Source organism: Arvicanthis niloticus, chromosome 24 (assembly GCF_011762505.2).
Source record: "Arvicanthis niloticus isolate mArvNil1 chromosome 24, mArvNil1.pat.X, whole genome shotgun sequence".
Taxonomy (NCBI): Eukaryota; Metazoa; Chordata; class Mammalia; order Rodentia; family Muridae; genus Arvicanthis; species Arvicanthis niloticus.
This window is the reverse complement of record NC_133432.1, coordinates 27,260,774-27,284,827: the sequence shown is the minus strand read 5'-3', so window position 1 is coordinate 27,284,827 and position 24,054 is coordinate 27,260,774. Positions and strand designations below refer to the sequence as shown.

Genomic DNA, 24,054 nt, shown 5'->3' with positions numbered 1-24,054 from the left:
TAGCCTAGCCTGGCCTTGAACTCTTGACCTCCACCTCCCCAGGAATCAGATTACAGGCATGTGCAAGATAATGCCTGGCTAACCGGGTTTGTTTGTTTGTTCCAGTGTTGTTTTGTTGCTCAGTGTTTTGTTTTGTTTTTTTGTTTGTTTGTTTTTTTGTTTTTTTGTTTTTTTGTTTTTGACTTAGTGCTAGTCCAGACTGTGAACTGGCTATGTAGTCAAGAGTAATTTTGAACTCTTAATCCTAATATGTCTGCCTCTACCTTCCAAATTCCCACATTATAGGCGTATACCAGCACATCCAGTTTGATATACATACTACATGCACACACACACACACACACACACACATTCCTGCTCCGTAGCCCCAAGTCTCTTGCTCCTCCTGCCTCAGCCTCCAGCAGGGCTGGGATCACAGGCCTGCCTCATCACACCCGCTTCTGGAACCCCACCCCCATTTTGGTTTTGGCTTCTGGTTTGCTTGACGGAGCTGCACTGTGTAGTCTAGGCTGGCTGTAGCCTTCTGGCTATGGGGATTACACCGCCACCCTTTTAATTCTTTAAGATTCTCTTCATTTTTTCCCCTTTCTCCTTAATTTACAATTTCCTCCCATTTCTTTACATTTCTGTTATAGTGCCTACCTTTTCAGCAATTTTTTTTAATCCCTGGTATCTACATATTTTGCTTGCTTTAAGACAGTGTACCATCTACCAAGTTCTCAATAAATACTTAGGCGTTGTACTGTTTTAGTTTTTTTAAGGTTACATTTCATAAGTGTCTTTTGTGTTGCCTGCGACCGTGTGGGGGCGTATGCAAGCCAGGGTGCTTGCTTGTGCAGAGGTCAGAGGACAATTTGCAGGAGTCAGTTCTTTCTTTCTACCTTGTGGGTTTGGGGGGAACATTTTTACAATCCGCGCTATTGTACCTGCACTGTTTTGTGTGACATTTTTTTTTTTTTGTGGAGTCAGGTTCTCTTGTGGCCTTGTGTGGTCTCGACCATGCCACGTAGCTGAGGCTGAACTTGAACTGCTGTTGCGCCTGTCTCTGCCTTCCAAGTGTAGATATTACAAGTATGCACAGGTATACCTGCCTTGTTTGTTTTGGAGACAGGATCTTGCTCTGGAACCCTGAGCTGTCCTTGAACTCTATTCGCCTAGCCTCCCGCTCTGTATTTCTCTCATCTTGCCCATCACCACCCTTTGACTGATGTTTTCCACATCATTCTTCCCAACTTCTTCATAAATTCTAAAGGTCGTGCATCCACCTCTCACCCTTTTCCCGCCTTCCCGCCCCCCACAACAAATGCTCCAAAACTCGAGGTCCTCATTGTCCTCTACCCCCTCCCTTCCCATCTTCCCATCCTCCAATCAACCCACCAAGACAGCCTTGTTACCATGACGACCGAGCTTTTGCAAAGCTGAAGTCAAGGACCTGGTTGCCATGGTTTCCGCTTCTCCGCCTCCAGCCCCGCCCGCGCGCCAGATGAGATGGGGGGGGGGCGCTGCAGCGTTGGCGCCTGCGCAATGCGACCGCGCATGGAACCGGCGCGGCCTTGGGGCGGAGCTTCAAGCGGAGAGGGAGGGAAAAGAAAAGAATCCGACTGGGAGTGGAGCTGGCTTCTACGGTGGCCGGAGAGGGACGCACCGGGCCGGAGGCTGCAGGATGGTAGGCTGTGAGGAGAGGGAGGGGGACGGGGACCCGAGGGGCGTGGGCTGTACCTGCGGGGGTCCGGAGGGGGGCTGCCCTTTGTGGGAGTCGCCCTGTCTTCCTTGTGGTCCGCTGAGGATTCACTTCCCGGAGCTGCTAGAGAGAGCTGTCCTCGGAAGCTGGAAATGGCACTAGGGACAGGGGTGGGGAGGAGTCTTGTTGGGAGAGAGGGGACTAGGGCTGAATGGTGGCGGGACTGTCCCGAGCCTGGAGAAGCGCTCAGGATTCTGGGTTCGGTCCTAGAGACCCTCCCAGTCACTGCCGCAGGGAAGACACGAGGTTGGGGCGCTGGGGTCACTCGGGATGGGTGCAGGTCGCCGAATCCCCTTCCCATGAGGCCCACACTGGAGCAGGGCCCGTGGAGAGCTCGGTGTGGGAGGGGACAGTTTCCGGGTCTCTGGAGTGAACCTCCTGTCTCGGTTCCTTGACAGAACTCGCTCGGAGTTCTAGCTCAGGTGGGCTCCAGGGTTTGCAGTCGGGGGACCTAGGCTCTGAAAGACTCCCTGACTTTGGCAGTTCCAGTTCTCCACCCTCTCCAGTGCATTTTCTTTTCCGGAACCCAGGCCTTCCGTCTTCCTGCTGTAGCTGTCACCTCCCTTTTCTTAGCTGCACACGGCTCCCTCAGTTCTTCACCTTCCCTGTCCCCCCACCAACAATACTTCCTAGTTTCTGGGGTGTTTGTTTCTTTTAACTTATCTTGCTAAACTGGATATGTGGCACACACACAGAGATATCCCAACCCTGGCCATGTTCTCAGAGCTGTTTGCTGGGAATTGAGTTCAGGATATGGACTGGGGCGGGGGGGGGGGGGGGGGGGTGGATACAAGGGGGGCAACTAGGTCCATGCGGGAAGCAATGAGGACTCTGCTTGCTATTTATTCCACAGACATTCTCTAGGCGAGCCCTCTTGGGTGACTGGGTCCTGTCTGAGGGACTCAGTGAAGTGATCAGTCACCTGACGTCTCGGAGGAAAGGTCAGGCCTAATAGTGCACACCTGTAACCTGGCACTCAGGAAGGAAAAGCAAGGGGGATCAGAAAACCAAGGGCAGCCTTGGCTAACTAGGGAACTGAGGTCAGCCTGTGCTACAGGAAACTTTGTCTCAAAAAAGAAAGAGAGAAAAGAGTGCCAGAGAGATGGCTCGGGCTTGTACAGGTGGCTGATAACCTGAAGTCATTCCCAAGAACCCACGTGGTGGAAGGAGCCAACTGACTCCACAAAGTTCTCCTCAGACCTCTGCGTGTGGGTGGTGGCACATGGGTGCCCCACACATACATGTAAAATAGTATAAAATAGCACGTTAAAAAAAAAAACTGGAAAGAAAGAAAGCCGGTACTGGGAACTAAATGTGTGGATGGCAGAGGAAAATGGAGGGCAGGATCTGAATACCCTGTGCCAAGTGCAGTCCTATGAGTGTACAGTATACAGTGAAGAATATCAACAAGCATAGGACTGGCACAAGAGGCCACATCAAATCAGGGGCATCTGAAGGCTTATGGCAGGATAGGGTAGCGAGCCAACATCCGTGAGACATGGGGTCTAGAAGAACATACATAGAACTGTTTTGTTGTCTGTTGACGTCAGCTTTTCATGGGGCCAGGCATTTTCCCCATGGAAAGCAAGGTTAGGAAACAGAAGGTCAGGGGGAAATAGCAGCACCTAGCATGTTACAGGTCGTACTCTGTGCCCTCATAAATTAACTCATTTAAGAATTCCTTAAGGGAAGAGGGGTGGGTGGAGAGACGGCTCAGCGTTAAGAGCACCTTCCGTTCTTCCAGAAAACTGAAGTTCAGTTTCCAGCACCCATGTCAGACAGCTCACAATTTTCTGTAACTCCAGATCCAGCCAGATCCAGTGGATCTGATGCCTCTGGCTTCCATGGGTACCTGCGCTCATGTTCACAAACCCACTTTGTAGATGCATGCACACTCACACCGAATTAAAAATAGTAAAAATGTGCTGGAGGGCTGGCTCAGTAGTTGAGAGCATGTGTTGTTCTTGCAGAGGACCTGATTCTGATTCCCATCACCCACATGGTGGCTCGCAGCCATCTATAACTCCTGGGGGATTCAATGGGCATTGCATGTGCCACACATACATGTGTGCCCATAAATATCATACACAGAACATAAATCCTTAATAATAGTAACGAATCTTAAAAGACCTCCTTAAGGAAGTGTTATTTCTAGCTTGCAGATAAAGAAACTGAGCTTCAAAAAGTACTTAATATTTTTCAAAGCCAGTCAAGACAGCTCAGTGGGTAAAGGCACCGGCTGCCAAGCCTGAGTATCTGAATTTGATCCTTGTGGCTCACACAGTAGGACCGGAGAACCAGCTCCCCAAAGTTGTCCTCTGGCGTGTACTCACACACAAATAAGTGTTATAATAAAATGATTTTACATTTATTTTATCATATGTGTGTGGGTAGGCAAGCTCCATCATGCTCGTGGAGAGAGTGAGTGCTGGTTCTCTCCTGTAATGTGGGTCACAGGTATTGAGCTCAGGTCATCGGGCTTAGTACCGAGCACCTTAACTGATTTAACTATCTTGCTGGCCCAGTATAAATTAATTTGCCCGAGGCTGTACTCAAGCTAGTAGAGCCAGTATTTGAACCCAAATCACAGGCATAAGAGCTTTGACTCTCCCCCCAGGAAAAACACTCCTTCTTGTGGGGATACCCATGGTTGACAGCTAGGGCAAGAGTTTTATCGAAGGTATTGATGACCAGTGCGGGACTCTGGGGCTGTGTGTTTGTGGAGGAGAAGAGGCTCCGTCCCCCTTCTCTGCTCCTCAGCTCTGCCCCTCCCTTTCTTGCAGATGCGATTTATGCTGCTGTTCAGCCGGCAGGGAAAACTTCGGCTACAAAAATGGTACCTGGCCACCTCAGATAAGGAGAGGAAGAAAATGGTTCGAGAGCTCATGCAGGTCGTCCTGGCTCGAAAGCCCAAGATGTGCAGCTTCCTGGAGTGGAGGGACCTCAAAGTTGTCTATAAGAGGTGACACTCCCTCCCTTTATTTTTAGATGTACATGAATTGCCCTGGAGTTCACCATGGGTTAAAACAGCTTAGAAATAACTCCCTGTGTAATCAGGGAGGGTGACGAGCAGAGGCACCTACTGGCTGGTCATGAACACCTGCTTCCTTCACTTCTCTAGTTCATCTTGAAATTGTTGTTCCAACCAGGGATGGACCTCTGTTCATGGAGTGCTTGGCTCACGTGCACGAGGCCCTGGGTTTAATCCCCAGCACAGCATAAACCAGGTGTGAGAGCACACGCCTATAATCCCAGCAGCACTTAGGAAATGGAGGAAGGGGGCCCAGAAGCTGGACCTCTTGGCTACATAGTGAATCTGAGGCCAGTACGTAGTCACTCAAAAAAAAAAAAAAAAAAAAAAAAAAAAAAGAAGAAGAAAAAGGAAGGAAGGAAAGAAAGAAAGTTAAAAACCAAGAGGAAGAAGCCTATAGATCTCTGTGTTTTCCAGGCCATAGCCTGGTCTACGATGTAACAAGTTCCAGGCCAACTAGAGATGCCCAGTGAGATTATGTCTCAAAAATAAAAAGGAAGAAATTACTGTTTTCTGCTTTGTTTTCTGACATGGCCTCTTGCATACACCCTGCAGGCTCACTGCCTGCCACGTGTGACCCTCCCAGTCTCATCTGCCATACTGAACACCACACCCACTTTCCCAAACACAACCCTTCTGCTTCCTTGGGTGCTGAGCCAACTGGCTCCAATTTATGCTGAGGCCAACCAAGTGGGTCAGAGAGCAGAAGTGTGCTCATGGAAACGGTGTTAAATCGTTGTGCCTTTGGGGGCCACGGTGTCAGGGCACAGTTGGAGGACCTCTGACCCGTGGGCAGGTTGAGCCTGGAGCTCCAGGGTCCTGAAGCCAGCACCTAACTGTGCCTCACCGGCTTCCTCCTCAGATACGCCAGTCTCTATTTCTGCTGCGCCATCGAAGGCCAGGACAACGAGCTGATCACGCTGGAGCTGATCCACCGATATGTGGAGCTCTTGGACAAGTACTTCGGCAGCGTGAGTCTCCCCACGAGCCCCCGTTCCCATGGCCAAGGGATTCCATCTTCCTGCCCTGGAAGTCTCAGTGGGAAGGTGGCATTAGGGCACGGAGACTGAAATTAATCTTCCCCTTTAAGCTCTAAGCCTATTAGCTATGGCCCTTAATCAGCTTGGGCGTATACCTCAGTCAGTAGAGCTCTGGCATGAGAAGGAACGGAAGGGGGCAGAGGAAGACTAGCATTGAGCAGAGGCAGAGACCAAGTGAGTGTATCCATATGTGCACAGAGAGTCCAGAGGGCAAACTCGTGTTTGGTCTTCAGATGCCCTCTGCCACTTGATGGAGTTTCCTTCCTTCCTTCCTTCTTTTTTATTGAGGTTTTTTTTTTTTTTTTTTTTTTTTTTTTTTTTTTGAGTCTCACTATGGGTTTGTAGAGATGGCTCAGCAGTCAAGAGCTCTGACTGCTCTTGCGCCAAAGGACGAGGACCCGGGTTCGATTCCCAGCACCCACAAAGCAGCTCACAACTGCCAGTAACTACAGTTCCGGGAGATCCACCCCCTCACACCGACATATATACAGACAAACCACCAATGCACATACAAGAAAAATAGATAAATTACTATTGAGGATGCTGTGTAGCTCTGGCTGGCCTACAATTTGCTATATAGGCCAGGCTGGGCTCTAGCTCCCAGTAGATCTGTCTGCCTCTGCCTTCTGAGTCATAGGATTCAAGGCTTGTGTCAAAGGTTCATTTTTATTTTGTTTTTAGTTATATGTGCATGTGTCTGTCTAGGTGCGTGCATGTGAGTGCTGGCACCTACAGAGGGCAAAAGGGAAGAGAAGGGCAATAGGCCTGCCTGGGGCTGGAGTCTCTGTGCAGCCCGGGCTGTCTGGAACTCACTCTGTAGACCAGGCTAGCTTCCAACTCAGACTTCTACCTGCCTCTGCCTCCCGAGTGCTGGGATTCAAAGTGTGCACCACCACCTCCCAGTTCCTTTTTGTTTTTAAGACAGAGGAGTACGTGTGCGCATCCTAAGCTGGTCTCCAGCTCACAGTGCAGCTGAGGATGACCTTGTACCTCTCATTCTCTCACCCGCACTCCGGGGGTGGGGGGTGGGGGGTGGGGGGTGGGGGTGGGGTCACAGGCGTGGCCACCTCACCCAGTTTCTTTGGTGCTGGGGACTGACCCATTGTAAGCAAGTGTCTTAGTCACTGCTCTACAGCTGTGAAAAGGCACCATGACCAAGGTGACTGTTGTAAGAGAAAGGATTTAATTGGGGGCTTGCTTTATAGTTTCAGAGGTTTGGTCCAGCGTCATCATGGGGGAACATAGTGGCATGTAGACAGGAGCTAGAGAGGTAGCTGACAGCTACATCCTGATCCATAAATAGGTAGGTAGGAAAAGAGGGAGGGGGATACAGGGGAAGGGAGGGGGGAGAGAGAGAGAGACAGAGACAGAGAGAGAGAGACTGACTCTGACTCTGGGTTTGGCTTGAGTTTTTGAAACCTCAAAGCCCACTCCTACTGACACACCTCCTCCAAAAAGCCCACACACTTCTTAATCCTGGTAATCCTTTCAGACAGTCCACTCCCTGGTGACTAAGTATTCAAGTAAGCCAATGGGGGCTATTCTTATTTATTTATTTATTTATTTACAGCCCAAATGTTGCTCCCCCTCCTCCCATCCCTCCTCCCTTTCTCCTCTGGGAGGGTGGCACATCCCTGGCACATCAAGTCTCTGCAGGATTAGGTGCATCCTCTCCCACTGAGGCCAGACAAGGCAGCCCTATTCTGGAGCATAGTACAGTCAGGCTACAGCTTTAGGGGAGAGCCTCCGCTCCAGTTGTTGAAGGACCCACACTGAGACGGAGCCGCTCATCTGCTACACAAGTGCCATGCTCCAGCCTGTGTAGGCTCTTTGGTTGGTGGCTCAGTGTCTGAGAGCTCCCAGGGGTTCAGGTTAGTTGACTCTGTTGTTTTGTCTGCGGAGTTCCTTTTCCCCTTCAGGGCCTTCAGTCCTTCCCCCAGCTCTTCCACAAGAGTCAGGACGTCTGTCCAGTGTTTGGTTGTGGGTATCTGCATGTGCTTCAGTCAGCTGCTTTGAGGGCCATTCTTATTCACACCAGCCAAGTCAGCATTCAACCAACCAAGGGTACATTCCCAGCCTGAGTTAATCCACCGGTTTTCTAATCCATCTTCTGCTACAGCTTCTTAAAGAACTGAGATAAGAAACCTCTGCCACCCCACATGCCTTATGGGGTTCTCTGGTTTGCTCTTCAGTCTGAGGAGTTGACACTATCCTCTCCTTCTCTAGGTGGGGAAACCTAGGCAGAGACATCCCATGATATGCACAATAAAATTGCATATTAACGGAGGTCACCTTGGGTCTTCTAAAGCAAAGACCATGGTGTTCTCCTCTCCTCTGCCCCGGAGTGTCTAGGTTAGAGGCTAGCCCAGGGTGTGGCAGAAACCATATTGGATATTTTAAGAGGAAAACAGCAGCAACCACAGACTTCTAACTCTTGATCCAGAAGGTGAGACATTGAAAGCAGGAGCAGGCGTGGTGGCCCATGCCTATAATCTCAGCCCTGAGCCTGAGGCAGGAGGATTGGGCCTCAAGGCCAGCCTGCAGGAAAAGCCAAAGCACTGTAGACTGCAGCCCAGGAGAGTCTAAGACTCCCCAGCGGAACTCACTGTGAGGCTAAGGGCATGCTCCAGTTGGTACAGTGTTTACCTCTTATGCCCAGAGCCCTGCCCCACATCAAAATGTGTGGAGGCACATGCTTATAATTCCAGCATTTGAGAGACAGAGGCCGGAGGATCGGTTCAAGGACAGATTCAGCTGTATGGGGACTGAGGGGCAATGGAGTACAGGAGACTCTGTCAGGACGGAGGCTGGGGTGTACCGTGATGCTCAGCCCTACCTTCTCCCCCTTGTCCCAGGTATGTGAGTTGGACATCATCTTCAACTTTGAGAAAGCCTACTTTATCCTGGATGAGTTTCTGATGGGTGGGGACGTCCAGGACACCTCCAAGAAGAGTGTGCTCAAGGCGATTGAGCAGGCTGACCTGCTGCAGGAGGTACGAGCCAGGGACAGTGAGGAGGAGGAGGAGGATTACTGTGGCCGAGGGGATTCCCCGCCCCACGGACACCCTGCCCGTCGACGAGTGGGCCCCCCTCCCTGTGGCGTCTGGCCCCCATCACGCCCTGCTGTCTAACTTGTCCTGAGTCCTGAACCCATGGAGCAGGAGGTGGGTGGGCCAATTCCCCACTACAGATGTCCCCCCTTTCATTTCAAGCTCTAGCTCTTCCCAAGACCCAAGATGTCTGTCTTATTCTGGCCTAGTCTCCTTTGACTTAATGATTTTCATGATGGTAAGGGTTGTTTAGAGAGTTGGAGACTGGTTCGTAGTAGAAAAGTCTTTTCTTCTTTGATATCTGTCTGTTTATGAGTCTATCATCTGTCTGCCTGCCTGCCTGCATGTTTGTCTGTCTATGTGTCTGTCTGTCTATATTTCTCCCTCCATGTCTCTCTCTGATGGAAGTTCTCTGATCCCACTTTGCAGTCTGTCTGTAACATGAGGGGTCTGTGTATGTCTCTACATGTGGGTAGAGGCCATTGGCTGGAATTAGGTATCTCCGTCAGTCACTCTCCACCTTATTTTTTCAGAGTCTCCCATTCCACCTGGAGCTCATGCATTCAGCCAGGCTGATTGGCCACTGAGCTTCAGGGATCCACCTGTTTCAACTCTCTCCCTACAAGCACTTGAATTAAAGACCCAAACCTCTGCTCCAGGCTTCTCTGGGGTTGCTGGGGATTCAAACTCAGGTCTCCATGCTCACATGACAGATACGTGTCATATGACTGAGCAGTCTGTCCAGCCCCACCTAATCCTCCCTTTTAACATGTATACACACATACACACACCCCTTTTACTCCAGAACTAACATCTGTGGGGATGTGGAACTGGCCTGGAGGGTATCTGTCAGTTCTCCCTGCTATCTGTCTGGCATCCCTGCCCTCTCTCCATCCCTGCTTGTCCCCTCTGCTGTGCTACTGCTGAGCCTTGGTGCAGGGAGATGAGTCACCAGGACTCTGCAGTGACAAGCAAGCCGGCTTGAGCCAGCTCTGAGGAGGGGAAGAGATGGGGTCCAGGAGGGAGGTCAGCCGTATAGTGGGAAAAATGGCAGAAGCAAACCCGAGGTCACCCCACTGGTCCAGCTTCCCTCATCCCCTGTCACACACATATGCACACCCACGCGTGTGCATCCCCTGGTTACTAGACCCTAGTGACTCACCACTCTGAAGTCTACCTTTCCTTCCCTTAGGAGCCTGCTACCAATGGCTTACTGCCTTCCCATTCTGAGAGGCACCGTGTCCCCACTACCTACCCCTGGAAATCAGGGTTCCTCCTGCTCCTCCTGCCCCAGCTTCCTGCCTCTTACACATGGGTTCTGAGGCTGCTCCCCTGCTCCCCAAGTTCCTAGCTTTAGATTCTGGGTGATGATGAATTTGGTCTCCTCTACCCTCCTTGCAACTGTGGGTGCTGGGAATGGTGTCGTGAGGCCCCTGAGGTGCCCCCTCCCCCAGGGCTTACAGCGCTCCAGCCTTGGGCTCATACAGCTTCTCTCCCCCACCCCCATGTGTGTCTGTGCTTCCCCTGACTCTGATTCCTTCATCTCGCCCACCCTGTCTGCCCTTCCTGGTGTCTCTGCGTCTCCCCTGTCTGTCTCAGGAGGATGAGTCGCCGCGCAGTGTCCTGGAGGAGATGGGCCTGGCATAGCCCCGTCAGCCAGCGGGGGGGCCCGTGGAAACGGGGGAAGCCAAGACAAGAGACAGCACTTGGGGGCTGTTTCTCTCACCTCTCCCCCAGACCCCTTCTCTTGGAGGGACCCGGCTGCTTTTCCTCAGTACTTGAGAAGGAGCTGAGGCCCCGGCCCTTCATCCAAACATTCCCTCCCTCCAAATCTTCCTTATACCCTCCACCTCTACCGTCCCCAGTGAAGGCTTTAGGAGCTGGAAGGGAGGAACAGGTGACCTGGATGGGGGTGGTCAGAGGCTGTCATTTCCTTCCTTTGAAGAAGCAATGTTAACCCTGCCATCCTTCATCCTCCCCTGTCCTGTATGGCTGTAAATATATAAATACATCAGGTTAAAGGGAAAAGGTTTCCAGGGCTCTTTTCTCCCCTCTGCCCCCAAACCTACCTCCATCCCTCCCTATAACCAGCCAGGGCAGCCTCTCTGCCCGGGGAGGGGCTTTCTCCGTTCCAGTCCCCACTTCCTCCTGGGCTCCAGTGTCCAGCCAGAGCCAGGGAAGGAGCCACAGAGTTCATGGTTTTCTAACCTTGCTACTCAGAGGGAAGGGAAGGTTGGGGGAAGGGCCCGCTTCCTGGGACACTGGCCCTGTCCCCCTTCCTCCACTCCACATTGTGGGTACGGCAGGAGCCAAGCGGGTGGGGTGGGCCAAGTGGCTGCTTTATTTCCTTTCTTCTGAAATAAAAGGAAAAAGTGTTTCTGGACTTGGCTTGCCTCTGGCTTTGTTGGAGAAGACGGACACCCACCCTGAAGTCAAGGGCTACTTCCTGCTAATGGCTTCCGGGAGCTGGGTCATTGTACTTGGGAAGAAACACTAAAAATAGAAGATGCCCAGCTGAGTGTCAGACAACAGGCTTTGTTGGTGTTGGGGGGGGGTTGTTGTTGTTGTTGTCTTCTTTTGTATGCTAGGATCATCAAGCCCATGGCTTGTACGTCCAAGGGAAATGCTACCGACTGAGCTACAAGCCCTCTGTTGTTTTGCTTGGACAGCTCCGAGTGACCTGGAATTCAGGGATGTCCCTGCTACCCCTACCTTCTGGATACTGGGATGACAAGCATGTGCCAACCATATGCCAACCCAAGAAATAACTTTACATTTTGAATCAGGGTCTCATGTGGTCTAGGCTGGCCTTAAACTCAATATGGATGGAAGGATAAAGTTGACTTTTCTCACCTTCCTGCATCTACCTCCAGGTCACAGGTGTGCGGCGCCACACCCTGGTTGATGAAGGGCTTCACATGCGCCGGATAAACACTGGCCCAACTGAGCCTTGTGCCCAGCCATGGCGGTCCTTTGTGTATTTTGTCATACTAGGAATCAGCACCCAGGGCCTCTTGCATTCCAGGTCAGCTGGCTCTCCTCACGGAGCCATAGCCACGGCACCAACAGATGAGTTAACAAGAGTGTCTCATGCACTGTGGGAAGGTTATTCCAGAAGGAGGAAGGTATCTACTATTTATCTGGAGTTAGAAGTTTAAATGAGTGTCTTTTACTCTGTCTAGTAGCCCCACCCCAAAGAGTTTTACACACTGCCTGTAACTACACGTAACCCAGAAAGGCCAAGTCCTGGCGTGGTGGGCTCTCTTCTGCGAAGTGCATGTAGGATAGAAGGCCATTTACCTCCTCTAGCTTTGTTTGGGGAGGCAATTGAGAAGAAACGGCTAAAGGCAGTCTGTGTGGGGACTAGCCCCTTCTCCCCAGATTTCTGAGAATTCAGGGAAACTTTGAAGGGAAGGCTGGATGACTGGGGGTAGGGGGAGCCTCCCAGATGCCAAAGTGGAATTTGTATGGTGCCATTTTTCTTTTGAGTCCTCAAAGCTTGTCTCTCCCAGCCAAGTTGGCTCCTTTCTCGTTTATTTTGTCTTTTTTTTTTTTTTTCCTGACCCTAAATTTTATGGGACCAGACCTAGGAGCCAGTACATCCAAGACAGGTATTCCTACCAACTGAGCCATGTCCCCACTCCCAGCAACTAGCTCTTGTTGGACTCTGTTCTTTCCTGGGTCAGACACTGGGAACCATGACTCAACTTCTGGCCACAAGGTGGAAGTGGGGAAAAGTCGGAGTTCGATTTTGTTTGGGTTTGTATTGGTTTTCTGGGTGGGTGAACGTACCAAGGTGGGCATATGGAAGTCAGGGAACTTTCGGTAGTCAGCCCTCTCCTGTCGTGTGGAAGGAACCTTACTCATGTCTTGCTTGGCAACGTGTGCCTTTACCTACCGGGCCACCGTCTCACTGGCCCCAAAGTTGTGTTCCTTAGTACTCGTTACTAGAACATTCCCTTTTCTAAGTTCACCTTCACTCCTTTGTCCCACCCAGTCTGGCTTAGTCAGAGACTAGGGAGCCTGTGCTGACTGGCGCTTCCCTCACCGCCCCTTGGAGAGGACCAGACAGGCCCAAGGGGACGGGTGAATAACGGAAAACAAAGTCCTAATAAAATAGTCACTTTTATTTCTTAGCAAAACTATTTCCTCCGTGAGGGGTATTTACAACAGAGAAGGAGAAGAAGTGGGTAAGTTCACAGCAATTTGGAGAAGAGGGTAGGCTCCGGAGGCCCCAAGGCTGGGAGACATACACGTCACACGATTAAATAGGACAGCTTTTCCCCCCGTTTGGGACCGGGAAGTCGCTAGAGAAACTAGATGGGGACAAGGCCCCTGGAGGAAGTGGGGGTGTAAGGGGATTCGCACAAACCACACACCCGCCTGGGCTGGCCCCGGGCTCGCCCGTTTTGGGTTTTGTAGACTGCAGACCCCAGAGAAGTCTGACAGGTCCCGTGCAGACAGAACCCGGGGCGGGGCCTTGTGGGGCGGGGCCGGGCGGCAGCCAAGGGGCGGAGCCGGGGCGCATGCAAACACGGAGAGGGAGGAGGAGCGACACGGAGGGGGGGCGTGGTGGCGCGCGCAGCTGGGAGCGGGCGCGCGGGGGCGGGGCCGGGGCGGGTCACGGGCGGTGCAGCAGCACGTGCTCAATGTAATTCTCCAGCTCTTCCTGCTCCTGCAGCCGGCGCTCCTCCGCGTCTGCTTCCTCCTGCGCGCGCCTGGCCTGGGCCTCCAGATCAGGATGGTGGCGCGCAGGTGGCAATGCGTGATGGAAGTGACGGCGGCGGGAGGATGCGGGCGGCTGCAGTGTCCGCGGCCGAATGTAGTTTGGGAAGGGGTGATAGGGCCCCGGGGGAAACACCTCATCCTCCTCCCGATCCCAGGGTGGGAGCACTTCGTTCCAGTCTGGCAACTCATCCCGGGCCTGGGCGGGAGGTGGGGGCTGCGGGGAACGGACATGGGTTGGGGCTGGGGCAGCCCTGGGAGGCGGCACCGGCTCGGGAGGGGCGTTCTTCTTCCGCTTCCGCTTCTCCTCCACCTCTTCGATGATGCTGACCACATCGTCTGCTGGCAGGTGGAGTTTGGTGGACAGTTCAATGAGACTATCGATCGTCTGTGGATCCATCTCCTCGTCGTCGTCATCCTCCTCCCCGCCCTCCTCTGCCCCCTCAGCATCCTTCCGCCGATGGCCTGGCGCCTCCTCCTGGGAGCGCTTGTCCTCAGCTCCGGCTTCCCCGTCCTCCTCCTCGGCGAACAGGAGCGCGTTCTGCCGCGCCCTCTCCGCCTCCTCTGCCTCCGCCTCCGCCTCCGCCGCCTCCTCATCCTCTTCCCCCACATCGTCCTCCCCACCACCGCGTCTCTCCTGCTCCGCCTCCTCCTCCCTCTCGTTCTCCCGCTCTTGCTGCGTCTCCTGCAGCCCGCGACCCCCGAGATCGCGTTGCCGGGCTCCGCCCTGCAGCAGATACTGGAGCAGCAGGTCGGAGGCGAGATCGGCCAGCCGCTCTTCTTGAGCCGCGGCCTGCCGGGTGGCCTCCGCCTGTCTCCTCCCTGCCTCTACCTGAGCTAACCCTTGCTGAAGCAGGCGCTCTCCTGCCTCAGAGCCGCCCAGGAATGAGCCCTCGAGCCGGCGCACCTTGGGGAAGGGGGCACCTAGACTTTGGTACGCCTTGGATAAGGGTGTCAAAGTCTCACCTAGATGTGTTTTAGGGGAGGACACTCCTTCCCCGAACTGATGGGTTTCGGGAAGGGGAGCGCTTTCGGACATTCTAGCCTGGAATTGAGAAGGGACCGGGGGCGGCAGAGGAGCGCCCTCCGGGACACGCGCCTGGAACTCTCCCCAGGAAGCGCGCCATACGCGCTCTGGCCCGGGGCTCTCCAGATTGACTCGGGTCAGCGTGTGCGTGCGGGTTTCAGTCTCTGCTGCCGCCGTCTCTTGCTGGCGCTTAGCATTGCTCGGACTGAAGTCTCGAAGTTCTTGGAGCAAGGATGCTAGCGCCTCCAGCTCTTCTGAGCGGTCGTCCGTCTCAGGATCGTTGTCCTGAGTCTGAGGGCGAGGGGGGGCCACAGCGGGCGCTTGGATTTCTGGTGCTGGGAGGCTATGGGTCTGACTGCGCACAGACTCGGTCAGCAGAGCTTCTGCTGCTTCTTCGGGTGTTGCCTGCTGGGAACCTCCCGGGACCGCCGGGGGCGAGGCCGGACGGTCCAGTGCCTGCAACAGTACCGCGGCCAGCGCCCGGGGATCCACGCCCTGGAAGAGCTCTCCCTGGTCCTGAGGCTCGGAATTCCGAGCAGCTCGGACCTCTGGGATGCTGTCATCCTTTGGCCGGGACACTGCGTCCTCAGCTACCTGCCCATTATGCTCAGAGCCGAGGGGAGGAGGATAAACATTGGAGCGCCCGGGGGGCGCTGCTCCCAACCCCTGGATCAGTAGAAGGAAGCAGAAGAGGACGGATGCCGGCAACGTGAAGGTTTTCATGACCAACGGGCTGCCAGAGACTGAAAAATAGAAGAAACCAAAGAAATAGAGGATTTCTATAAGAATTCCCCGCTTTCTATTTCTGCATTCCCTCCCCCCACCTTTAAGCAGGAAATCCGGGGTTTCCCTCATTTCTCTAACCTTACCCGAAGAGAAACGTTTAGCAGAGAACAAGAAAGATGTGGCGATCTCTGGGGTCGTGCAAATGAGCAAAGAACACCCGCAATCCTCGGTCTGGGTACCCAGTGCCTTCTGTCGCCCCCTTCCCTAAGTCATCTCTCAGCCAGCGCCCGCGTACTAAGCAGCAATCATAAGCGGGAGGGGGGATCTGTTCCCTCCCCACAGGACTCCCCGGATGGTGCGTGGGCGACTTCATCAGCGACAGAAAAGCAGAGACTCACCAAAGACCCTTCCCGGGGGCACACCGCTATGCTCTCAATACCCCATAAGGAAAAAAAATCCTCCCTTCATGCCCACGAGTGAAGAGGGTTGTAGGGATGGACAGCAGAGTATTTACCAGCCGGTGTCACGACGGCGGGAGGTGGAGAGGAGGGTCGGGGCAGGGGGGAAATCGGGACCGGTCTGTCTTGGCTCCGTTCCGTGGCTGGAGTATGAGCGATGGTCGAGGGCTGGCGTCCTGGGAGCTGGCTCAGCTGGGTCAGCAACAGCGCTCTTGCTCCGGCTTCAGCACGCTGGACAGCGCCCGCGCCACCGCTGCCTTATAAAGGGGAGCGCGCAGGGTCACGTGGGCTCGCCCCGCCCCATTGACGTCAATGTTCATTCATGGGGAAGCGGGCGGGTGCCTGGTGGACGGTGGAAGCCCAATGATTGGAGGATAAGCGTCGCTCCCGGCCTGCACCTGCGCAGTAGGACCCTCGACTAGAGGGGCGTGAGCTAGCCGAGCTCCGGGAAATGAATGAATGAATGAATGAATGAAATGTCGAGGCGGGCGGGGCAGGGGGCTATGAATGAATGAAGGAGGGACGAGGAGAAAAGGATGAATGAATGAATGGAAAAATGAATGGAAGGGTGGGTACAGAGGAGCCAGAAGGCGGGAGGGTGGGTTACAAAGCACTTGCGGCGCGGAGCCCGCGTTGCTGAGCAGAATAGGAAGAGGGCACCGCCAGCATGTAATTGGGCGACAGTAAAAGATCAGTACTGGATAGGGGGGGACGGTAAGGGTTTGAAAGCCCGGGGAAGGGGCCTGGCTCCCTACTTCGCCACAGTATGGTCTATAGGGAGCACGCCCAAGGACGACTTGAACCCGAGAGGAGGGGTGGATTTGCGGTGCGGGATGCCCGCCCAGGGTCAGCGCAGATGGGTGGATCTTGCGGTTTGGGTAATCACCTTGGAAAGGGTCCTAGTCGAAAGAGAAAAGGGAAAGATTGACGACGTGTGTGCCTCTGGGTCGTGTCCAAACCAGTTCCTGTCTGAAGGGGGTGGGGAAAAAAGGTGTGTCTGTCCTTTTGGCCAGCGGACTCTGCTGTGTTTGTTAGGGGGTCCCTGTTGTGCCCCCTTTTTCAACTCTCCCACACCCTTCGGCTTATTTCCCTCTCCCCCACAGCCCCCACCCAAGGACATTTGGAGGGCGAGAGCAGACCAGGTGGGGAGGGGGTTGAGCAGGTGGAGAGGGTGACTCAACTCCATTTCTCTCTACGGCTTAAAGGGGAGGTCTAAACGCGACCGGAGGGGGGGGGTGCACTGCAACGTCAGAGATGGACCCTCTCAGCCATCAGACCCTTCGACCGTATCTCCTGCCCAGAGGGGTTGGGGCTGGGGGCTCGGACAGCTAGAGGTTCCGGGAGTGGGGGGCGATGACGCAGAGATTGCGCAGAAAATCTATCAGCCAGCCGGGTCCGGTGAAGGGAGACCAGACGTGGGCGGGGGTGGGATGGGAGGACGGAAATGGGGAGGGGGTAGAGGAGAGGGAAAGGTGGCCCCGGGAGCAGCTACTGCAGGAATGAAGGGGAGGGAGGAAGGCTGGAGGGGGCTGCGGTGCAGGCGAAGAGCAGTGCGGGGGCGTGGGCAGGAAAAGGGGGGGGACAATGACACACACCAGACACACAAGGACTGCGGACACAGGGGTACTTATAGGCACACGCAAAGCCCCCCCCCCGCAACTTGACACTTTGGATACCAGAATGGGGAGGGCATCTGGAGGGTCTCAGAGCCTCTTTCAGAGCCAGACCCCTCATACCATCCTGTTACTGACCCCCATTTTAAGCCCCTAGCTCGTGCATGCGCGGGGGCGCGCGCGGACACACACACACACACACACACACACACACACACACACACACTCACGTGCTTTCTCTCTATAACCAGCAGTGGCTTCTCCCTTCCATCAGTGGCTTGACTTTCCCAGAAGAAATCCCATCAGCTCTGCGGAGAAAAGGTGGGGTGAGAGAGGAAAAAGAAGAGAGATGGGGGCAGGGGGAGGGAAGGAAAAGAACCTGAAGCAGGTTAAAGGAGCAGGCTAAAGGAGGGAGAGAGAGAGAGAGAGAGAGAGAGAGAGAGAGAGAGAGAGAGAGAGAGAGAGAGAGAGAGAGAGAGAGAAACTTGAGAACCAAGGTGACAGTAGATATTCCAAAGAAAGGAGAGAGGGGGACCTAAAGACACATCTCTACCACCATCAACAACACCACCACTACCACCACAGCAGTATCTGGCACTCCCTCCAACACATCAGACCATCAACACATCAACAACCATCCAGAGCCTGTGACTAGAACCCCCTCCTTCCCTTTTCCCTCCCCATCTCCCTTCATCTTCTCAACCTGGTTCCCTGGAGCAGTGGGCTGAGGAGGGGGTCACGTTATCCTCCTAATGGAAGGTGAATCAGAAAGCTGGTGGTTCAGAGGGGGAGGGGAAACCTTTGGAGAGAGAGAAGGGAGGGGGAGAGAGCTCGACAAAAGGGCTGCCTGACAGGAGAGAGAGACTCTAAGTTTGTGGTCCAGGGAAAGGAGACAGACACCTACAGAAACCATATACCTGTGTGCTTGCATGCGGACGCAAGCACCCTTGTGTTGCATGTATGCGTGTGCACTTCTCTGGAAAGAGGTTAAAAAGACCCAAAGCAGAGAAGAAAAGGAGAAAAAACAGGGAGAAGCAAGCAAAGCAGATTGAGACTGGATGGATATGGTTCCAGTTTAAATGGGGGGGGGGAGCTTCTCTTGTCATTTTCTACTTGTGTGACTGTTGACTGGCACATCAGTGAAATTCTAATCTCTTAGGATTGTAGGCATGCCTGTTCTGTTTGGGGTCTTTGTATGCACCCAGATCTCTCTCTCTCTCTCTCTCTCTCTCTCTCTCTCTCTCTCTCTCTCTCTCTCTCTCTGTGTGTGTGTGTGTGTGTGTGTGTGTGTGTGTGTGTGCATCTTTGTGCATTCCTAGGGCTTCTTTACTGCCTATTGGTGTGTGTCCGTGCCTATGTGAACTTCTCTGTATTTTAATATTTCTTGTCCCTCCCTCTTATTCTCTATGAATCTCGGAGCAACATGTCTCATAATTGAAGCCACTTCTCTCCAGCCCCCACATCCTTATCCCTGGCTCTTGGGGACATTCCCTCTTCCTCTATCATCCGTCCCAACTCCCATCCTTATGTTTTTGGAAAGCCAAGGAACTGCTCAAAAACTCCCATCTCAAGACTCTTGGTCATCACAGGGTGGAGGTGGTCAAGGTAGAAGGCAGCCAGATTCCAAAGGCAACAGGCTTGGTGATTTCATTACTTAGGTCTGGACCCTCCCTGAGGTCTGGGCCCTTCCTGCCTTCCTGTTCTCGGGACTCTATGTCTCTCTCCCTGGTCCCTAATTCAGCTCATTCCCACATCACACCTCCCCTCCCAGGGGTGACCCATGCCCTTCAGAGCTTCTCCCTTTGTCGTTATTTTGTTTTGTTGTTTTTGAGAAGTAGCCCTGACTGGCCTCTAACTCACTCTATAACTGTCGGAAGATGACCCTGAATATCTGACCAGACTGCCTCCCCCTCCTAAGTGCTAGGATTACAGATATGCCCCACAGTGCCCAGTTTATGCAGTGCTGGGGATTGAACCCAGGGCTTCATGTATGTTAGGCAAGCTCTCTACCGACCGATCTACATGCTACCCACCCAACCCCCAGCCCCATCAATCACCTTTTAAGACTCTGCTGCTTCTACCCAGGAAAAGATCAAGACAAGAGGCCAGTTCCTAAGGTTGGGGAGTGGAGGAAGATGGCAATAAAAAAGATGATGTGGGGGAGCCACCACTGTAAAAGGCACAGCTATGGTGAGGCCCTGGAGGGGACACCCGATGTTTGCTCTGACTTGTGTGTATGGCCCTGTCTACCTTGGTCCTGGTATCTGAGTCTTTCATGCCTTCCAGGAGTAGAAGGAGACATGAGGTTCAGCAGAACAATGGTTCAGAGTTGAAGGCTTGGAAAACCAGGGATGAGGGCTGCGGGAAGGGCTTTAGGAGGTCTGGGAGAAAGAGCAGGGGCTTTGTCACACCACCCCCAACCCCTGCAGCTCACCCAACCCCCCTTTCTCTGCTCCCCCCTCCCCCAACCAGTGACTCACCTCTGCAGCCATTTATTTCGTCAGCCATGGGGAGGGGTGGAAACAGGCAAGAAGAGGGGGGCTGTATAAGCAGACAGGGGTCCCTACTGTGAACTCAAAACAAACCCAAAAAGGTGTGTTAAAGACCCTCAGAAATGGTCGGAACTTAAAATCCATTCTTGTTACCCCCAAGTCAACCCAAAGATGGAGAAGTCTGGAAAGGAACTTGGAAAGAGAGTCAGGAAGGGGGCCAGCAGAGGATTCTGAATGATATATAGTGGGTAGGGGGGATTCTCACTCTAATTTTTAGTCCCAAAGTCCCATTCCAATTAGACCCCCCCCTCACACACGCACTCCTGAGTGGGGGAGGGGAGACCCAGCAAGCCGGGGGAGGCCAGTGCCGCATAGATGAGTCACCAAGCAAAGAGAAAAAGAGACAGAGATGGGAGAGACACAGAGAGACAGCTAAATGAGAGACCTAGAAAGAGAAACATACCACATGCATTCGTGTGCGCGCACACACACACACACACACATCTACACTCACGCACACACCATGACGGTGATATCCACAACTAACAAGAGAAACTGTATGCTTCCATGATCTTCCTCCAACCCCCTCCAAAATCCACCTGTCACACGACACGAACCGCTCTTACCGAGTTACACTCCGACTCTGAGACACACCTACTTAACAAACACAATGTCACACTTCACTTAGCACAGTCACCCAGACTTAATGCTGAGGATGTGCTCGGAGTGACAGCAATTTGTGCTGACAGCCCCAATTCCTTTTTTGAGGGTGGTGGGAGAGAGGGTTGGAAAAAAAAAAAAACACAAAAACCCTCATAAAACGTGACTTCAAAAATCAACACGCAGTTTCGGGGATTCAGTCTGCACTGTGCACACGCGACAATACACATAAGTAGCCTGCCTCCCCATCCACACGAACCCAGTAACATTAAGCATCCTCATAAAGAGAGAAGACACTTGGAGTACCTGTTTCAGGGGGATACGTCAGGTTTGTTGCCCTGAATACATCCCACCCAGACACCCTCTGGCTCGCACATATATGTACAGAAATACAGACACACAAAGACACCCATGGGCGCACTCACACGGACGAGAACCACCTTGCGCTGCCTCGCCCGCGTCCGCACTTGTTCTGGCGCCCCCGTGTGGCAGGATTGAGGATCGCAGTCTCCGCCGCTCAGGAGCAGGGCGCTGGGGGGGGGGGAGATGAGGTGGGGGGGGCACCCAGGTTCTTTCCACCTCCTCCCTTTCTCTGTCACGCTCTGCCCACCCAGAAATGAGCAAAGTCAGAGCGCCAGAAAAGCACGGTCCAAACGGTGTGAGTTAGACTCCTGGATCCTGGGGTTAAGACAGGCTGATTTTGGATGACAGGGTGAACTTAGGAGACGAATCCACAGAATATAGGTAGCAATTCATCCCAAAATCTAGGAGAAACAGAGGCCCCAGACTAGCCCAGACACAACCTAGGTTCTTTCTTCTGTTTGGAGGAGGTTGGGGAGTGCAATGGACAGCTGCTCCCCGCCCCAATGCCCCCTGTCCCAGGATGTCATTAGCCCAGTTGCTACCAGGCTTAGAGATCCTCTTGATTGAACACAGGCTGCTGGAGAATGGTGGCCGGGGGGCGGGGCGCGGAGGGGGATGACATCCTTCCCATGGACAAGAAGTGAAGCATACACACACAGAGGAAGGATCAAAGATCCTTTATTGTTATATGGCTATAGTGGAAATGCCCAGAGGGATGGCGTGGCCAGGCTGAGGCGAGCAGAATAGCTTCAATGGCTGGGAAGAATTAGACAGCAATGGCTGCCCCCTTTTGCGTGCACTGAAACCTCCTGGAGCCCTCCACTGCCCACACCTTGGATTCCATCTCCAGCAAATTCTGTACTGGAGGTAACATTTCCCTAGCAACTGTTCCCTTGTCCAACAATAAGTTCAAGCCGACAGCATCACCCAGAGAGGGGTTCTGCGCATGCTCAGGGCTCTCTTAGGTTATAGACTCTAATGAGGCGCCTGGCAACTGAAAGTGACTTAGAAACAAACCACTTGGATCTTTCTGAGTTTGTTCTCTGCCTCTAGCCAGTGTGCAGATCCCGCAGAGGAGATCACACTCTAAAAACACAACAGTTACTTTTCATGTTTAAGCAGAAAGAGTCCAGGCTGAGGCTGGGGTGTCGCTTACTTGGTAGAGAGCAAAAGCCTTGATTACACGAAGCCTTGACTTCCATCCCCAGCACCCAGGCATAAACTTGACCTCACCAGGCATGCCCACAGTCCCAGCATTTAGCAGTAGAAGAGGATCGGGGGTTTGAAGCCATCCTCAGCTTCATGCCAAGTTCAGACCCAGCCTGGGATACATGAGATGCTGTCTAAGACGAAAAGGCCGGGCAGTGGTGGCGCTCACCTTTGATCCCAGCACTTGGGAAGCAGAGGCAGGTGAATGTCTGAGTTTGAAGCCAGCCTGGTCTTCAGAGCAAGTTCCAGGACAGCCAGGGCTACACAGAGAAACTCTGACTTGGAAAATAAAACAAAAGAATCCGGGGGCTGGAGAGATTGCACAGTGGTTAAGAGTTGGCCCCCAACATACACACGGAGACGCACAACCATCCGTAACCCCAGTTCCAAAGAATCCAGCGTCCTCTTCTGGCCTCCTCAGGAACTGCATGCACACACACACACACACACACACACACACACATATGCAGACAAAATACCTACACACATAAACTAAAAATACAATTTAAAAAGAATTAAAACTAAACTTTTAAAAGAGGAGGGGGGAGAGAGATAGCTCAGCAGTTCAAAGCACCGTGTTCTTGTAGAGGACACAAGTTCAGTTCCCAGCACTTACATGGTGGCTGACAGCCACCCGTCCGTCTGCAACTCTAATTTCAGAGGAGCCAATGTCTTCTTCTGACCTCTTCAGGCACCAGGCACAAACAAGCAAACCAGCCATACACATGAAATAAAATAAATCTTCTAAAGATTTATTATTAGTTTAGAATTAGAGGTTAGGGCTTGCAAGATGGCTCGTGGACAAAGGCTCTTGTCAGCTAGCTGACAACCTGGGGCTGAGGAGCCCCAAGACCAATATAGAGGAACATGTACAATCTAAACGTCATACATGTACAGTGCCACACGCATGCTTTCCACATAAACAAATTAAATGACAAAAAGTGAGGGTTGTTTGTTTGTTTGTTTGTTTTTAAAGAATCATCCTTTTTCCGAGGAGGGCGGAGCTTGGGAATGGCAGAGGCGGGCTGACTTGGGATCTGCAGGAGGGGAGGGGTTCTAAAGAGCTTCTCGCTCCTTTCTGGAGGAGAGGACTTAGATGCCCATTTCTCTAGCAGGTGTGTGCATTGGAACCCTTGACCAACTCAATCTTTCCCGGCTGGTCTGACGAGTCAGCCAGCTGTGAGAACAGCTGGGATGTCAAGTAAGCTGAAGCAGTCTAGGCAAGTGACTAGTCACTGCAGGTGCCACTGCTGCTGGCTCTGCCCTTGGGCATAGGAGCTGCTGAAGGCAACACTGGCCTTCTCCACCCTGCAGAACTGAGGGAGGGGCGCAGGCACAGCATGCGCTGTTCGCCTGCAGTTCCAGGCCTGTGGCCTTGAATTGTAGCTGTTGATCACACCAACCATCTTAGATAGTGGTGACCACGCCTCCGCAGAGAGCGACCGCAGCAGGAGGGCCATGTCTTAGCTTACCCCTCATGAAGATGGTGGGCAGTGATGTTAACCATCATAGCCCGGCTGAGCTCTCAGGAGCCTCTACTCATGTATGGGGCTAAAAAGATGTCCTAAAGGGGACCACTAATGAAGGTGCACTGGGAAGCCAGGGGACCACTAATTGAAGGTGCACTGGGAAGCCAGGGGACCATTAATGAAGGTGCACTGAGAAGCCAGAGGGCCGGCTGGTCTTTCGCAATATAATCACTCCAACAGTCTCTCTCACCTGGGCCACCACACAGAAAGAGTTTAGCTTAATGGATGAGATGCCATCTGAGTATCCTTTGTCCTCACCAGCTTTGTGATTAAGAAGTATTTCTTCAGTTGACTGGGGAGCAGATGGTTACCTTTGATGAGCCACACCAACCTCCCCCCTCCCCGTGACTGTTCCTTAACTGTCTGTGATCAGAAACAGTGCAGGATGCT

At 53.1% G+C, this 24,054-nt stretch overlaps 2 protein-coding genes across 7 annotated transcripts; one reads left to right on the top strand and one right to left on the bottom strand.

Annotated features, from left to right (window-relative positions):
• The first annotated feature begins 1,508 nt into the window (after nt 1-1,508).
• Ap1s1 (adaptor related protein complex 1 subunit sigma 1) lies at nt 1,509-11,245 on the top strand. Of its 2 annotated transcripts, none has more exons than XM_076923263.1 (5): nt 1,509-1,666; nt 4,525-4,703; nt 5,635-5,743; nt 8,668-8,805; nt 10,462-11,245. In XM_076923263.1, exons 1-5 carry the CDS (start codon nt 1,664-1,666, stop codon nt 10,507-10,509), a joined length of 477 nt encoding a protein of 158 aa, XP_076779378.1. In that variant the 5' UTR covers nt 1,509-1,663; the 3' UTR covers nt 10,510-11,245. The 2 variants fall into 2 exon arrangements, with proteins under 2 accessions (XP_076779378.1, XP_076779379.1); XM_076923264.1 differs by lacking the exon at nt 1,509-1,666 and adding an exon at nt 2,141-2,163 and having other exon boundaries at nt 10,462-10,670.
• Nucleotides 11,246-12,974: 1,729 nt separating this feature from the next.
• Nucleotides 12,975-21,006, bottom strand: Vgf (VGF nerve growth factor inducible). Of its 5 annotated transcripts, none has more exons than XM_076923259.1 (5): nt 20,989-21,006; nt 17,642-17,719; nt 16,685-16,767; nt 15,855-16,055; nt 12,975-15,357 (listed from the first exon to the last, which is right to left on the bottom strand). In XM_076923259.1, the coding sequence occupies exon 5, from the start codon at nt 15,335-15,337 to the stop codon at nt 13,484-13,486; it is 1,854 nt and encodes a 617-aa protein (XP_076779374.1). In that variant the 5' UTR covers nt 15,338-15,357; nt 15,855-16,055; nt 16,685-16,767; nt 17,642-17,719; nt 20,989-21,006; the 3' UTR covers nt 12,975-13,483. The 5 variants fall into 5 exon arrangements, with proteins under 5 accessions (XP_076779374.1, XP_076779372.1, XP_076779375.1 ...); XM_076923257.1 differs by lacking the exon at nt 20,989-21,006 and adding an exon at nt 19,892-20,931; XM_076923260.1 differs by lacking the exon at nt 20,989-21,006 and adding an exon at nt 19,469-19,790.
• Between the last annotated feature and the right edge of the window lie 3,048 nt (nt 21,007-24,054).